The following is a 17,427-nucleotide window of genomic DNA, read 5'->3' as shown; positions in this document are numbered from 1 at the left end:
CATGGCACAGGGTCTGTTCCCTGACTGTGTATGAGCTGCTTAAGAGTGCAAACCACAACCTGTATAACTTACATTTTACCATTATAAGCCCCATATCTGCATTCAGTAAACTTTACAGCTAACTGAACAAACTGAAAAAAAAATCTCTAATATCTTCTGTGATTTTAAGAGGTCTGGTATTGTGCTCAATGACGACCGTTTCTCTCAACTACAGAAACAGCATGTGATTGAAAACAGGGTCATCATTGTACTTTGTACATCCATGAAGAATATGACAGAAAATGGCCATGGAGATGTTGATAATGATACTAAATATTGACACAGGTGTGCAGGTGGTTGTTAGTTTACCTACAGAAACAACTCTGCTCTCAATTCTGCATATTTCTTTGATTATCACAAATGTTAACTGCTTCCAGCAACCACTATCGCCAATTCAGAGTCAGATGTTGTTAGATTGGACATGGTAACTGGCTACTTGTTGGTTGGAGCAAAACAGACAATACAACCACATACGACCACACAGATATTAGCCCCCTGAGCATCATGTCAGGCTGAATGAATGAAGAGAAATGTAAAAATGTAAAATGGTGATCAATCCTGATTATCAGGCTAAATGCTCACAGCGTCATAGGTGGACGGTGGATCATTGCAGTTGAGAAGTTTCCATGTCCATTTGAATTTGGTATGAAACTGGCTCATGGTTACCATGTATTTTAACTGAGTGAATCCCTGTTGACTGTAGCTGCTGTCCTTTGCAAAGCAGTATACTACAAAGTTTTTGGTGCCATAATTCAAGCCTACAAGGGGTGACTGCTTTACCCTCAAAATAGAGGTGTTTGTTAGAATATTTTTCTGGGCATTTGGACACAAGTATTAAAACTGTGACAGCTTGTCGAGTTAGCATAAGGTGTAAGAATTGCCATATGTGGATGTTACACTGGAGCAGCAGAAAATTAAACCTGCTTACTTTGCACTCACATTCATGTAACTGTAACACACTCTCTCTCTCTCTCTCTCTCTCTCTCTCTCACACACACACACACACACACACACACACACACATACAGGAATGGTGCAATATGTAATTAAGGCATTGTACCAATGATCTGCACACTGGTAATTAAATCTAATCTGTATGTGTCTCCTCAGTGTGAGCATGTGTGTCTTTGTGTGAGTGTGTGTATGAGTGTGAACGTGTGTTTAATGTCATAAGGCCAGAGCAGTTTAATGCCATACTCCCATCCAGTTAATTAATTCAAATGTCCAGCCTTAATTAATTTCACACAGTGGATTGTGACTGTTCCCCTGGAAACAACCTGAGAATACATAATACCTGCAGGGACGTGTTTAGACACGAACTGACAGTGTCACTTCTGTGCATTTTTGGGAGTAAATGCATTTTCAGTACGAGCATGTCAAAATTTATACTGCTTACATGTATGTCAAAAAAAAAAATATATTAAACACATGGGAGGAATGATTGAGTGTCCATGTGTGAACTCAGTGTTTTTATGCAGTACCAGGTTGTTGTTTTTTTCTGTGAGTACATCCTGTCTAAAGCATGTCTGGCCATGTCAGTTATGTGTGTAGGTAGATATTTGTGGATAAGTGTGTCTGTGTGAGCTGTTAAATCTATCATATTAATTTACATAATATTATGTGGCCAAAATATTTAGAAGAACTGTAATTTTATGAGACAAAGTATTTTGAAAATAAAATATGGAAAATAGTCACAGTAATTCAACACTTTTGACACTTTAATACTAATCAGTGATATTCTTTGAGGAACAGGTTGTAGGAGAACCTAAATCAGTTATGTAGCATTTTGACAGGAAAATGGACACTTGCATGACGTATGAGTCAATAACCAGACGTGGTTTGAAGCAGCCAGTCTTTTACAAGGAAAAACACCAACTGTAGACAATAGTGTGGATTCCAGGAAGCACCGAAACATGCACATCGAGCCTAATCTAAGCATAGCATAGGACATCTCGTTCTTAAAGCAACCTACTTTACTATATTGTGACTGTCTTCCTAAAATATCATGACCGTACTGTCTCCGTTATGTAAACTTTTTGTTAGTTTGCCTAGTGACACCAGCATATCGTGGACCCTCTGTCCAGTGACTGGAGTAGGTCATGTGTAGTCTTTGGTCTATTAAACATACTGTTCCTTTAACAAGTACCGTGCAGATGTTACCTCAAAATGTTGTTGACTGGAACTGACTAAACCAGATAGATCTGAATACAATAGAATAGATATAACATTCACAATGAGAAGACTACAGTAGGTGAATGTATGGTGAAATATATGTTTTAGTTCAGGAGAACAGTGACACAGGCAGCACAGTAAGAGGTATTTATGCACATTACAGTTTATGTTCGACCAGCCTTGGTTATATAAGACTTTTTTTTTTTTTTACTTGTACTCACTCACTCATCATGCTGCGATTCATGTTATTGGTGTGAGTCAGTGTAGTTAACATGAATCCCTCTCATGTTAGAGCATACATTCTACGCACTTCATTTGACATGGTGATTACACTGAACAAATGCTTTAACACACTTCAGTAAATGCATAGCTCTGCCTGTGGAATTAAACATCTCTGTTTGACTGTCCCTTTACCTAATATAGGCCCTCATTTTCCCGTTGATGCTATCATTGAAACTAGCTGTGGGCTAAGAGATAAATTTGTCTGTACAAAGCTATCTGCTTGCCTAATCATCATGCCAATTACTGCACAGGAACAAGGATGGGGGGTGGAGCTGAGAGAAAACTTAGCTCTGCATGCTTTAAAAAGAAAAACCGTGATCCTAACTCTTAGCCTAGAGTGTAACTTTTGGTTTAGGTAATAAAGTCTAAAGTAAAACTGCACTCAAGAATAAACCCAGCCAACTACCAATGACCCTGAGTCTGTGCAGTTCACTAAATCAAATGTTAAATGGAGTGCTGGCACACAGCTGATGGCCTTGTGCTCAATTGTTACTACTGTCTTTATGCCAGTAATGCAGCATTTATGGATGTGGAGGGACATGCTGCCTAGAGCCAGGATTAGTTACGAGGACGGGAAGGTGTTCCAGAGCAGGTATTGGTTTTTTAAAATTAGTTTATTAAGGCAGGCATATCATCTTATGGGCATCCCTATAGGGTGGTGTAAGAAAAGAGAAGAAAAAGTCTGACAGACAAATGATTGCGTCCCTTTTTTCTGTTAGTATAGGTTTAAATAATAGAAACCGAATGTCCTAAAGCAAAGAATACAGTGTTGAGTAATTAGTTTTGTATTTTCTTTTATGTGCAATTCATCCTGACAGCTTCTGTTGTTGAGAGAAAAGCCCAAGTCTAAAATATTACCCCTGGTAGAAAGAGTGCTGTGTGCCGCATGAGACAAACTTCTACACCATGTTGCATCTACAGCACATTGGCCGGTGCTTATACTTGGAAGGCTTTCTAGTTGGCTTGAAAAGGAAGTGGCGAGTACGTTTTGCTGGACTTTGGGTGGAGCAATATCCATTTTAATGACAGCATTTTAATGACAGCAAATTCTTACATTTAACAGGGCATGGCATGATGTGTCCTTTTTCTCCAGTCAAGTTCTGTGATGAGGGGATTTGTTGTGGCTTTTGGATGTTATGACCTCTGAGACAGCAGCTGCATGCAGGGATGGAATGATCTTTGGTGCAAGGGATTAATATTCTTATTCATTTTGTCTCGTTTCCTCTCTCTCCCCTCAAGGGCCAATGTGACTTTCATTCTCCTGACATCCTGGAAAATGCTGTTAAATGTTAATGGGGACTATTTTTGCATGGGTCGCAACCACTTCTGGCAAACACGTACATTCTGGACACTCACACACCGGACACACAGGAATTTGGACATTAGCCTACGCAGACAGACAAATAGACAGTCGCACACATATACACCCACATGCTCAACTACACACCCTTCTAAGCTCAGTCTGGAATATAATGAATTTATGACCATATTCTTACTGCTGGAAAAAAATGATCAAATAATCCTCTCTTCCTCTGGTCCCCCTAACCTCTGCAAACCTCTCTCAGTCAAACTGTTCTTCCGTCTTTTTTCTATTATCTTCAATTTAAATTCAATGATAGCACTGGCTTTTTATTTGATATTATTTCTAATGTTTCAGGGGAGACAGAAAAAGCTTCGACATCTTACAAGTCCTCTGCATGTGTCTGCTTGATGGAGCTCTCATCGTCTGACGTCCACACATATTATCACCAACAGCGTGTCTAAGCCATTCCTTTCTGCAGGCTGAAGGCTGGAGAAATTCTAAAGTAGTGAGAACCACCCGCTAAAGGTGACATGCTGTTTAAATCAAATGCACTCTACATTTCTTGGACTTCGAGAGGCTGCATGTTGAGTGTTCTTTTATGGTAGACTGTTGTGTCCCACTTTTTGAGCGACAGGAGAAGTAGATAATGAAATATAATGAAAGGAAGCAGCAGCTCACTTTGTTTTGAAACATTTTAAGCTGGTGAATAGAGGCCGGGTGAGATCATGTAATAAGTATCACAAGTCAAGGATGACTTTCTGATGAAAATGAGTGAAGTGATAAAAAGTGTCAACACTTCACATATATCGCCTGAAATCTTGAATATCCACAAAGTACAGCTACTATATGTCACAGTCTATGGCTCAACAAACACCAAGAACTAAGCCCTGAAAGAAAAACCCATGGTATCATCAATATGGGGACAACTGAGGGCAGATGTGTCAAATATTCCCCACTGCCTGAAACCCACTGCATGGCAATCGAGTAATTAGTAGTAAGCAAAGTAGTAGACAAAGTACAAGTACCTGTAGCACAGGCAAATACAAGAAAGGCAAAAGAGTCTTCACTGGCATCATGGACCAGGGCAAGTGCAACCATGTCAAGCAACATGTCCCTTTATTCGTAGCAATTGTCATCGCAATAGTACAGAGAGTATAATGTCCCAGAGTGATAAAGTACACTTTATATATGATAGTTCACTACACAAATAAAATAGAACATAAATTGCATCTGAGCAACTCAACACTATAGACTCTACCTGTGACATACCATACCCACTAACAATGACATGCAATTTGAATCAAATGTTCCTGGTGGGTGAACTTCCTTTTGACAGTGTCTAAATGATAGCTTAGTTTGTATTTTTAATTTTTTATCTTTGTTAAGATGAAAGGCATCACCTTTTCAGAGTGGCCTTACACAATGATGATGATAGAAAGAGCTGTGGACATAAAAACATGCCTGTCTCCACCCAAGATACAACAACAAACAAAAGAAAATAACTTCAAAAAAATCTATTATTCTGCAAAGAAAATACCATCATCATGTGCCCCAGGTGACATGTAATTAAAATCAAGTGTGCTTCACAGTTGGACTTTGTGCCATCTTTTTCTTTATCACAAACAAAAGGTATGAACAGAAAGTCAAACAAACAAAAATTACCTGCTATTACTATTCAGAGAAAGTTGCAAGCGTGAACCACTGCGGGCAACATGCTATTAAAGTCAAAGAAAGCCACACTGTAACAATTAGACTTGCCACAGTGCAACAGTTGCACAGCAATAGCCCTGGAATTATAGCCTATACCAAGGTCTGCATCCGTTCAGTTACATTAACCCTGGATTGTTTACAATGCTGCAAAGTCAAAATCAATAGGGCCTGCCAAGAAGGGAACAGCCTAATGTTCCATTAGAACTCTCTGCTATTCAATTACAGTACCAGAGTTGGAGAAGTTTCAGCTAGCTCAGGTCCCCAGAGGAGAAGCACAGAGAAAGTATGAGTCAGAGAGAGGGAACAATAAATCTAAAACTGACAAACAGCAAAAATAAAGTTATGGCATCCTCCTACCTTCACCAACCCCCAACATTTTCCTATCTTCCTTCAAGCTGCAGTGCAGGATGTGGATGAGAGAAGTTCTTTAATTGCTGTTGCTTTGAACTTTTTCATTATGTTTTATACATTGCCCCCCCCTCTCAATATTACAGATCTCTTTGGCAGTTCTAATTATCTTTTTAATGGGCTCCACCTCCTAAGACATGCCTTCTTCTATACCTTGCCTCACTCACTTTACATGCATACATCTACCCTATCATGACTGTGTGTGCCAGGGATTTTTTTTTTTCCCCCCAAGGCAGTGAAGCCCTTACCCAGGCATTCTACTGCACATAGCTCGGCCTCTCTCCAGAGAGCCTGTAGCACTACAAGGGTGAGAGAGAAAGAGAACAAACACAATAGAGAGAAGGCAGTACATAGAAAGAAATGTCATAGACACGGGGTAGAGGAAGAAAAGGTCTAATAAAAGGAAAACGATCGGCATAAAAAGAAAAGTCAAATCAAAAAGAGGGACAGCAAGAGAGCAGAGTAAATGAAGTTTTCTTTGTGCCTCCTGTGGTGGTGATAGGTCGTCATGGAGTCCCTATGGGGACAATTATAGAACCTAGTGGCAAGAGTTAGAGTGTGTGTGTGTGTGTGTGTGTGTGTGTGTGTGTGTGTGTGTGAGTGAATGTGTGCACTCATGCGTGTGTCAGTAAAGATAGGCCTTGTGGGAGAAGAGAAGGTGAGATTTAGAGTGAACACTGCATCCACAGTGCGCCTTTAAAATACACCATCACACCATGAAATACTCCTGCTGCTCTAATGATAATCCCACTGCCTGTGTCTCAGCAGAATCATCTTCCAAGTAAATGCATACTTTCAAATGCAGTACATATACAATGTAAATCCCACATATTAGTACAGCATCCAAACACAGCTAAATCATGCTAGACCTGTCCACCTGGTGGCAGTGAGTTACCCTCCTCCTTTTCAGCTGACAAACTGTCAGCAGCCACCTGTCTGAACAGCTTATTTGCTGATTCTCATCTAAAATTTGCAGACGGTCTATATTGCCTTGTTGCCAAAATAATCTGTCCTCCAAAGACTAAATACAGCGTCAGACTTTCCAACAAACAGTTAATGTTGTTTGTTCCTTCCAGAGCATGACCACTATCATTCCCTAACCTTAACCACATGTGTCTATGGTAACCGTGATAATGAAGGGCGAATTACCCACCTTAACATAAAGATGATCTGTCCATAAAACAATCTTGGAAGGCACAGACAAATGATATCATCCTGTTGGGCGACATTCTGTGGTCATTTGGAGGATCTGTTGTGCTGAAATGTTCCAGCCATTCCTGCTTAACTGCTACTGTATGTTTAACTGGTTGCTCACCCTGCCTGGCAAATTTGTTTGTTCACCTAATTCAAACCTACCTGTGGATCAACTAGCCTGTAAGATCAGTCCGTGAAGTGCCTTCAGTGTGTTACGTCTACATCCACACCTTTTTGTTGATCTCTGCTACATTTGCTACAATGTGATCTGCCCTCATTGTGTACCTTGAATTTTCTGTAGAAACTGTGACTCATCTGTCCTACACCATGTGGCGCTACATTTATTGTCAGAATGCATCTAGTGTGCTGTGTCTGATATCGTCCAAGTCCTGGCTTGTGATGTTGCTCCCAGGGCTGGCAGAGATTTTGGCGGGTTTACAGCTTTATTCGGTAGCCACACAGTCTTCGCTCCAGGTCCTGTCTCTCTCAAAGCTTCCCCGGTGCCTCCAAATGCCTGGTGAGTACTTTTCTGTGCTTCTCCGGTGCCTTCCAGTTCCTGGCTGTTGCCTTGCAGTGCTTCCTTGCCAGATGATCTGTTGCCTTGCTGCCAAGTGCTCAAGCGACTCCTTCCTACTACCTATTATGTCTTTGCTTGATGGGTGCCTGAAACAAGTCTGTCTCCCCATCCCATTCAGTGCCTTACTCAAGCACTGGGATATTGTGAGGATTGTGCTAGTTTTCCTCTGGTTGTTAAACTCTGTAGTATAGATTTTATTTTTCATGCAGTGTATGTTATTATGACCTATGGAAACACACAAACACACACACATACACACAGGTAGAAGGTATCAACAAAAAAAGAAAGGAAATATTTAAGCACATAATCAGAACCTGCTTAAAAACCCAAAACAAAACTTGTTTTTGGCAAGATTAATTCAGCCAAAATTTCCAGCAATGTTGCTTTATTTGACCTTATACTCAAGTACACAGTAATATCAATTTACCTGCAAGGTAGGTAAAACAAAACATGACCATAATTGAGCCATTTGACCCTTCCAGCAGATATCGAAATGAAGGTCATCATGTATCACGACCAACACATTTATGACACATATTGGGGTGTTAGCCTGTCCTCTTCCACCAGTTAGGTTTCTCCATTTTTGTTTTCTTTTGTTTCAGTCTCCTTTCATTGTATTCACACCTTTTCTCCTACCTGTTTAGGTCTGTTTGCCTCTTTCTGACCCTTTTATTTCCCTCAGACCTCCTTTTCTTGTCTTTTTTCCCTTCCCTTCCTCTCCAGTTATCCTTCTCTCTCCTGCAACCCTGTCTTTATTCCTCCCTCCCTCCCTCCCACCCAGCCAATCTAATTTCTCAGTGTGTCGTTGTTGTTGTTTTTAGTGTGTGGTTTATATGCAGCATTCTGTATTTAGCTCTCACTAGGAGTCACAATGTTCCATTTACCTCTCCCACAATGTGCTGCTGGGGGATGGCCCCGATTATGCTAAATGTGCATGTGTGTGTATATGTGACGTTTTTGAATAAGGCATAATACATCTGTGTGGGAGGGGTGTCATCTTCATCCTCTCCTACAGCTCTTCATATCCTAAAATTTATTTTCTCAAAATTTTAATTCAAGAGCTTAACCCTAATAATTTCTGGGGTTCTTTAAGTGCACTTATACTCTTTTAATGGAGACAAAAAAGAAATCAGGCTCTTGAAAAATTAAACCTTTTAGCCCAATGTCTGACTTGCAGAGCTGTTGCAGGATTAAAAGAGAGGCCCAACTTTAAGTTGTAGTTTACCAGTCTTTTTGTTTACCACTTATATGATGTATAAATATCTAAAAACCAAATTTAATCTCAGTCTCCTCTTTACTATAACAAGTACTAAAATCCTCACATCCATACATTAACATACTGTAGGCCACCTTATCTTTTCTCTCCATTCATTGTTTCTTTTTTCTCATCTCTTCCTTCCTTTTGAGGTTTCTCTTACTGTTCCCATTTTCTGTTAGTATTTCTCTTTTCCACCTCCCCATCACTCTTCACACTGAAGTACTCTAATCTCCTGCAGTTATCCAGGCCCAAGGGATCCTCTTTTGTTTGCTGAGTGTTTCTCTCTCTCCCTTTTTCCCATTGTCTTGACTAATGACATGGTGTCATCTCAGTGGGCTGTGAATGTGTGTCCATGTTACTAGGTTGCTGTTCAGCTGTAAAGCCTGTGCTGTAGGAATGAAACCCAGAAATTAATTAGCATTTTAGCTCTTCCTGTTCACTCGTTCCAAAGTCTATGGGATTTTTGAATGGGTTCTTGGATACATGACTGAAATAAGGTCTGTGGTTAGCACAAGCTCAAGACATGAACACTTGTATTGTGGTACTCGACAAATTAGCTTGTCTTCATTTTCACCTGCAATCATGTCTAAATGTCCCTGTGCTGAAGTTGTTATTGTTTGATTTTGCCATGATACCTTAAAATACTTAATAATAGCAACAGCTTATTGATGATTTCAAATTCATGTCAAGCATAAGTTACATGTAAAACATGACCTATACTGATGTGAATTCAATTAAACGCAATCGAGTCCGTGTTAAATCCAAACTGACAAATGCTTTTCTTTGCATGTGGTCTGGATTGCTGGTCAGCACCTAGGCAGCAAGGATCTGAACTGTCGCAGAGAAGTTCACTTCCCCCTTAATCAGTTTGTAAGTTTCGTTGATGTAGAAATTAATGAGCATACAATGCCAGGAGAGGGTGCTTCACCCACTCAGGACCATCAGGTTTCGTATGATGGTCCTGCATAAGGGCTGACTGCAGCCATAACTGGCCAGGTGCAGTGTTATTGCCTCTGTGTTGTCTGTTTGCCTATAGGAGCCAATTGGGTTCAACACTGTACCAGGTTATGTTATGAGTGCTTGAGTAGTCTTATAATGGACATTTTGTACAAGTTTTCATGACAGCAAAGTCGTATTGGATTCTGTTTATGTTTCATGCTGTTGGAATTGTCTGAATTATGATTTGAACAGAATTAGCTGTGCAGCCCAGCAGATTGATATTTGTAGTTTAATGAGTTGACCCTGCTATTTTCTCACTCTTTTTCCTCTTCACAACCTTTATTTTCCTGCACAGTCACTATTTTTCCCCCCATTTCTTCTCTATGGTTCTGTCTTTTGTCTCCCCATTCTCAACAGTATATCTCTTCACAAAACAAGCAGTAGACAAGCAGTGTCCTCAGGGAGTTTAGTGGATATTTCTGATTCAGCATGCCCCCCACCCTCCACCCCACCACAACCACACTTCACAGTAAAAGCGCGATGACTGTCAATATCAAAATGAGAGCATGCCTGCTGGTTAGAAAATGTGAGGGCAACCTGCTGTTTGCTTTCATGAAGGAAGATAAGCAGTGCCTCACATAAACACTCAAATGCACACAAACCTGTACATACACAATATGCATTGGCTTCCTCACAGACACAACACATTTATATTTACTCAAAGTATAAAAAATTAAGTTTTTAAAGGAAACATATCAGCAGATACTTACAGATGCATACAACCCTCATACACAGATTCGCAAACACAATGGCTGACAATCACACCCTCAAATGACAGGCACAGATAGGCACAATGTTATCACACAGTGTAAAGCTTTCACAGGAAAGCTTTCCTCTCTGTGAAAAGGACCATCCTCATGAACTGGACAGAGAGGAAACCAAATTGTTTTCATTTGAATTACTGCCTAAAGGACTTTATTGACCTGATAATGATAGAACATACATCATCAGCCCTGCAGGAGCTTTATAGAGATAACAGCTTAGATGGACTATGAACACTTGTAAAAGACTATATGAATAAAAGGCATTTACTTTAAATATTTGACTGTTCAAGAAACAAAACCAGTACAATTAATAGAACAATGAATAGAAACATGAAACTAGTACAGTATATTATCTGTAACCTCAGGAGTACTGTCCCCATATTGTGTAGTTGTGTTGGGTTTTTTTTTTTTTTGGGTCTCTTCTTTGTTGTCTTTCATAATACAAATGTGAATAAATAATAAACAAATAAACTTAAATCTCAAAGTTACAAAAGTATTGAGATCCTCAATTTGTAGATGTCCTTTTGGCTGCAATTATATCTCATCTGATTGAGCAGATTGGTAATAGTAGTTTATCCCATTCTTCCTAATAGATAATTTTCCAGCTCCATCAGATTGATTGGGAAGCATCGATGAACTTGGACTCTAGGTCACTTCCATGTCCAAAGCCTTTCTTACTGATTACTCAGTTGTAGGTCTAGGTTTCAAACTTCTATATCACAATTATTGAGGCCACTGTGCTCCTAGGAATGGTTTCATTGAGTTCTAGACACATCAAGGAAAATGTGGAGTGCTACAAAGGGTCTGAATACTTTTCTAATTAAGAGATTTTAATTTATGATTGAGTGTAGACTGATTTGCAAAAATGGCAAGTATTGTTGTATTACTGTCCAAAGATATAAAAAAGTTTCTAAAAACAGTTTGTAGTGATCAGATATGGCACACAATTCCAGTGAGTTGTCACATTTATCCTGAATAATTTCAAGGATTTCGACTCAGGTGGTAGTATATTATTTATTAATTTGTTTAATTGTTTTGATTTGAGTGTGATTCTGCATTCATGTTCCATGGGTAATACCTGTTAAGTGAGAGGTGATTCCTACATGAATGTCAGCTTTCAGATGATGACCAGTGACATGGGAATGTGCAAACTAATTCCAATTTCTCCACATCACTGAAAATATTGGAAAGTCATCATAATATAACCCATTCTAAAACCCATGTAACCTGTTATTAGAGGACTATTCATCTAATTAAAGTACATTTTATTCCAATTACTTCAGTTTCAGTTTTATGATTAAATCATTAATTTCAATTAACTTCATTCAATATGATGAAATATAGAAATATTTGGGAGTTTGAATCCTAACATGTTTCACATTTTATTTTTCCTACAGTTGAGCTGTTCTTTACCTCTGATTAGTTTAGGTGATTACATCTTAAACGCAAAGAAAATGCACAAAATGTGCCAAACACAAACCACAGAGAACTGAAAAATAACAAAGCAGCAAAAGCAGAGGGAATGAAAGCCTTATTTATGCATCACTTGAAAAACATGAGGAGCTGCATCCACAGTATATAAGTACTCTAGATAGCTCTGTGGGTTATCATGCTATGCATTTGCAAGTCCTGCTGAAAACCTTTTTTGTGGCATCTCAGCCTTTTCCACTGCCCTCCACTGTCCAGTAAAAAGTATAACATGTAAGCAACATTTTAGAGATCTCAGTTTGAAGCTGTTTTTCACTATTTACTATTCCACTCATAACTGTGTCTACAGAAGCATTTGTTGATACTCTTCTCAGAGGCCTCTGTCTGCTCTTCTTTTTTTTTTTAAGCGTTCCCTTCGTAAATTTTTCTCTCTTCATCAACCTTCACTCATTTCACAACACCTTCTGTTCCACTTTGCTCCTTCTCATCACTGCTGATCATCTCTCTCCATCTCTTTTCCTCAATTTTTCTGTTATTGTGTTTTAATCTCAACCATCCAATTCCTTTATGTCAGTACATTCTCCCAACCTCTATACTGTCTATATCAGTACATGATACATATATATCCACATTCCTCCTGATACTAATACTGGGTATGGCCTCAATGTATGCTCACAAAAAGAGCCTCAGCTCTCTGTGGCATAGATTCTACAAGATGTTGGAAACATCTGTTTGAGATTCTGGTTCATGTTGACATGATGGCATCACATCATTTCTGGTAATTTGTCAGCTGCACATTCATGCTGCCAATCTCTCTACCACGTCCCAATGGTGTTGGAGGGAATTCAGATCTGGTGGCTGGGGAAGCGACCAAAGTTCACTGAACTCACTGTCATGTTCATGAAACCAGTCGGAGATGGGCCTAACTTTGTGACATGGTACATTATCAATTTGGAAATTGCCATTAGAAGATGATAAATTATGGCCATGCACATGGGCAGTAACAACACTCAGAAAGAAAACATTCCCCACACCACCTACAGCAGCCTGGACTGTTGACAGATAGGCAGGTTGGGTTCTCTGGACTTACGCTGTTGATGCCAAATTATAAGCCTACCATCTGGGTGCCTCACAAGTGACACCCCTCCGTGACATCACCCACTGGTTTGTGAAGTGCCATTTTGAAGCCTCGAGTTTGTAATTTCACAATCTTGGTTTTCTGAAACCAGAAGAAACCATATTTGGACGAGAAGGTGGAGCTGAGGGGGACAGAGAGATGGATCTCACCTGCTCTGTACTATATCCTGATTATCGGACAGGTCGCTGTGTGTGGTACAGTCTGTCAATCACACGGTAGCCCCACCCTAATGCATACCCTCCTTTATCGTCTATTATCCTCCAAATTGGACCATAATTTAGAAAATGAACATCATGTTGTATTGTAGAAGACTTGAAACTAGAGACTGAGACCATAAACTCATTAGGAAAATGTTTACTGAACTAATAAATCAAGTGAGAAGTAGGGACATTTTCCTATAGACTTCAATACAATCTGACTTTCTCTTGCATCCAGTGGAGTCACCCCCTGATGGTCATTAGAACAAAATGCAGGTTTAAGGCACTTCCCCACTGGCTTCACTTTTCAGACCTGGAGTCTACGTCCATTCTTATATACAGTCTATGGGGCCTCAGCAGAAATCCAGATTTATCAGAATGTTTTTCCAGTCTTCAACTGTCAAGTTTTGGTGAGTCTATGTCCACTGCCGCCTCTGATGTCTGTTCTTGGCTGACAGGACTGGATCCCGATGTGGTCTGCTGTTGTTGTAGCTAACCCACTTCAAGGTTTGACGTGTTTTTCATTCTGAGATGCTTTTCTGCTCACCACAGTTGTAAAGAGTGGTTATATTACCCCAGGCCTTTCTGTCAGCTCCAACCAGTCATTCTCTTCTGACTTCTCTCGTCAACACGCTCACTTTTTTTTAAACATCATTCTGAGTAAACTCTAGAGATCAGCAGTTTCAGAAACACTCAAACCAGCCCGTGTGGCAACAATCTGGTTGCGGTCAAATTCACTGAGATCACATTTTTTCCTCATTCTGATGTTTAATTGAAGGTCCTGACCTGTATCTGCATGATTTTATGCATCACACTGCATAATTGGCTGATTGGATAATTGCATGAATAAGCAGGTGTAAGGGTATCCCTAATGAAGTGTTTCATGAGAGTACATGATATACAGTATATATAATTGTAGGATGAATATTTATTATACAGTATTACTGACAAATGTTAAAATAATTACCATATTATGTCATAACATGACATTATTTTCTGTGTTTCATGGTCTGACTCTGATTAAACTATTCTTTATGAATAAAAACACATCATATCTCTTTTGTTGAGAAATTTTCCAAACCCACTCAATACCAAGAACAGCTAACAACAGCAGCATGTTATGCTGTGTGTAAAAGCTTAAGCTGTGGGTAAGGCTTTTGTGCATATCACACTGATATTATCTTGCACTGATGTTCTTCTACATGAAGTGTTTGAAGAAGCAAATGTTTAAAGACTCTTAGCATCAGTCCAAAGACAGGAGGGATTGTAAGACGTATTAGCATTATTACAGAAAAACAACCTTTCCAAGCTATGTAAGATTTCGGCATTATATTCATTTATCATCACACATTTTTTTAGTTTTAGAATACAGAAAAATAACACTACAGCTGTCTTGGGTATTGCATCTTTCATAAATTCCCTGTCTATCAATTGTCCTGTATCCTTTCTATCCCACTCCACCACACCATTAATCTCTTGCACTGCAACTGAAATCCCACTTTCTCCACACACACACACACACACACACACACATACACACACACACACACACACACACAATGTGTTTGGGACAGCAAGTCAATCCTCCTCTGCTTACTATTCATACATATGAACAAACGCACACAGACACACACACACACACACTGTGGCACACATACACACAGTGTCAAAGTGTCCAATATAGAGTGACATAGTGTCCATGTCCTCAGCTGATCGGACTGATGGGATCGATGATGATTCTGTGGGTGATAAATGGAGATATGGAAGAGGATGCTGCATATATGCTGGATAGTATGTACCACTATAATATGTCACATACATGATAAATAGACCCAGACTGCTGGGAACAGCATCTAATTTCTGCTCATGATATGGGTTGGAACGTACAGTAGTGTTGTACACACACAGACTCACATATACACATACATACAGTGCATTCAGAAATTCACTCCACTTTTTTCACATTATGTTATGTTGCTGGCTTATGCCACAATCGTTGATGTTAATTTTTTCCCTCATCAGTCTACACTCACCTACCTTCCTTTACCATTTAAAGATTTTAGCAAATTTATTACAAAGGGAAAACTGAAATATCACATTCAAGTAAGTTTTTCAGACCTTTTGCAATGACACTAGAAATTAAGCTGAAGTGCCTCCCAATTCTCTTGACTGTTTCTACACCCTGAGTCCCCAGAGTCTGCCTGTGGTAAACACAGCTTATTAGACATGAGTTGGAAAGGCACACACCCGTCTGTATACTGTAAGTGAACAATGAATATCACAGCAAAAACCAAGCCATGAGGAGGAAGGAGCTGCATACAGAGTTCAAAGACACCTTTGTGTTGAACCACAGATCAAAAATCAAAAGAGTTTGAATATGTTTTGAATGTATTGTACGTACATCCTCAATGCAAGACTTAACCAAGGACACATGCAATACAATATACGGTGCAGTGTGATGTATACTGTAAGAATATGAAAGCAGCTGAACCTGAAGAGACTGAACTGATTGAAAGGATGACTACACCATACAGATGAAAACACACAAACAATCAGTCAAACAACACATATGTTTGTGCAGCAGGATTTTCTGAGGAACAGGCATACACAAACACGCATACAGACACACACTCACACAGATGTGTAATCTTACCCTACGAGACTGGATCTCTTTGACGTATAAAGGCAGTAAGAATTCAGACACCCCCTCCAATCTGACACCTTCCTTTGTCACTCGAAGATTCCCCATACCATCCTACAGAGACAAAGACACATCCAGAGAGAGAGAATTTCAGTGGTTATTCAGAGAGCAAATGAAATGAACAAAGTTAATGTGGACATACTGTTTCCTCATCGTCACTGAGTGACTGAATCCATTGGTTTATTTAACTAATGTACCTTCTGATGAGTTTTCTACTAGTCATATTTATAGCTTATACAAAAATCAATTATTAAAACAGACCCATTATACAGTATTATTCATGGTAATACACACAGATAAGGCAGAGAACAGTGATCGGATATAATTGTCAAGTTACCAATTATTCATACATCTACTTAGTTATGGTTTGTTTATATGTCTTCAGGTTCCAGATGACCTCATTTGAAGACATTTCAGGCCTCATTTGAGTGTGGATTGACTGATTGCAAAAAAGCCAATTTAAGCATTTGAAATTAAATCAGCAGCACATTAAAAGTGAATGGCTCTGAATACTTTCTGAAGCCACTGTATGCCCAATATATGTTTTATTTTTATTTTTTTTTTTGAGTGTTTGTGAGTGTTATAACAAAATCCATGTCTTTTATCTTCCTGTAAAACAGAGAAAACACATCTTGAACACACTTTGTTAGGCCCAGTCTCATCTTAAATTTATGAAAATACAAATTTTATGGCATTTGTCTGGTTTCATTTTTATGGTTTGCTTTATCTTCTAAATTTGCCTTGACTTAATATGATCATGAATGTCAATATTTAAGACATTTGCACTTTTTAAGCTCTTGGGTTTATACAAATTAAAGTGTGTTCAGAGCTTTTAAGGATATCATGATACCCAGTAGATACTTATTAACATTAGTCATTGATGAGCAGTGTAATATTGATGTGAGATGGGAATATCATGTCCTCACACAGGTCACTCACAGCCAAATCCTGTTTTACAGGGAACATTCTTAACAGTCAACTAGGAATATATTTTTTCCATGTAAGCATGTGATATACATTTATACAAATTCAAAGAGCATCATGCGTAACTATTACACACATAAAACAATCAAAGAAAAAGGCACATTGCCTCATGACAGCTACAGTTTTGAAATGCTAACAAAAGAGTTGTTTTATATCTGTCAAAATGACAAGGTGGTGAAATTTTATATAACCATCTAGCGTACAATGCAGACAGAAAACCACAGGAACATATTTTAGCTTGTCACAGAGACAGAAAGACAAGACACCCCTGCT

General features: G+C 39.1%; 1 protein-coding gene across 1 annotated transcript in view; it reads right to left on the bottom strand.

The window, feature by feature from the left end:
- Window positions 1-17,427, bottom strand: part of LOC139636208 (zeta-sarcoglycan-like) — a 313,032-nt gene that overhangs the window by 82,237 nt on the left and 213,368 nt on the right. The window contains exon 3 of the mRNA XM_071504046.1: window positions 16,123-16,224. Within this exon, the coding sequence (XP_071360147.1) occupies window positions 16,123-16,224 (102 nt within the window). The remainder of the gene's footprint in view (window positions 1-16,122; window positions 16,225-17,427) is intronic.

This window comes from Trachinotus anak, unplaced genomic scaffold (assembly GCF_046630095.1).
Source record: "Trachinotus anak isolate AG129_WGS33_773 ecotype Australia unplaced genomic scaffold, CSIRO_AGI_Tana_v1 ptg000019l, whole genome shotgun sequence".
NCBI lineage: Eukaryota > Metazoa > Chordata > Actinopteri > Carangiformes > Carangidae > Trachinotus > Trachinotus anak.
Note: the sequence above shows the minus strand (reverse complement) of the source record. Positions and strands in the feature narration are given on the sequence as shown.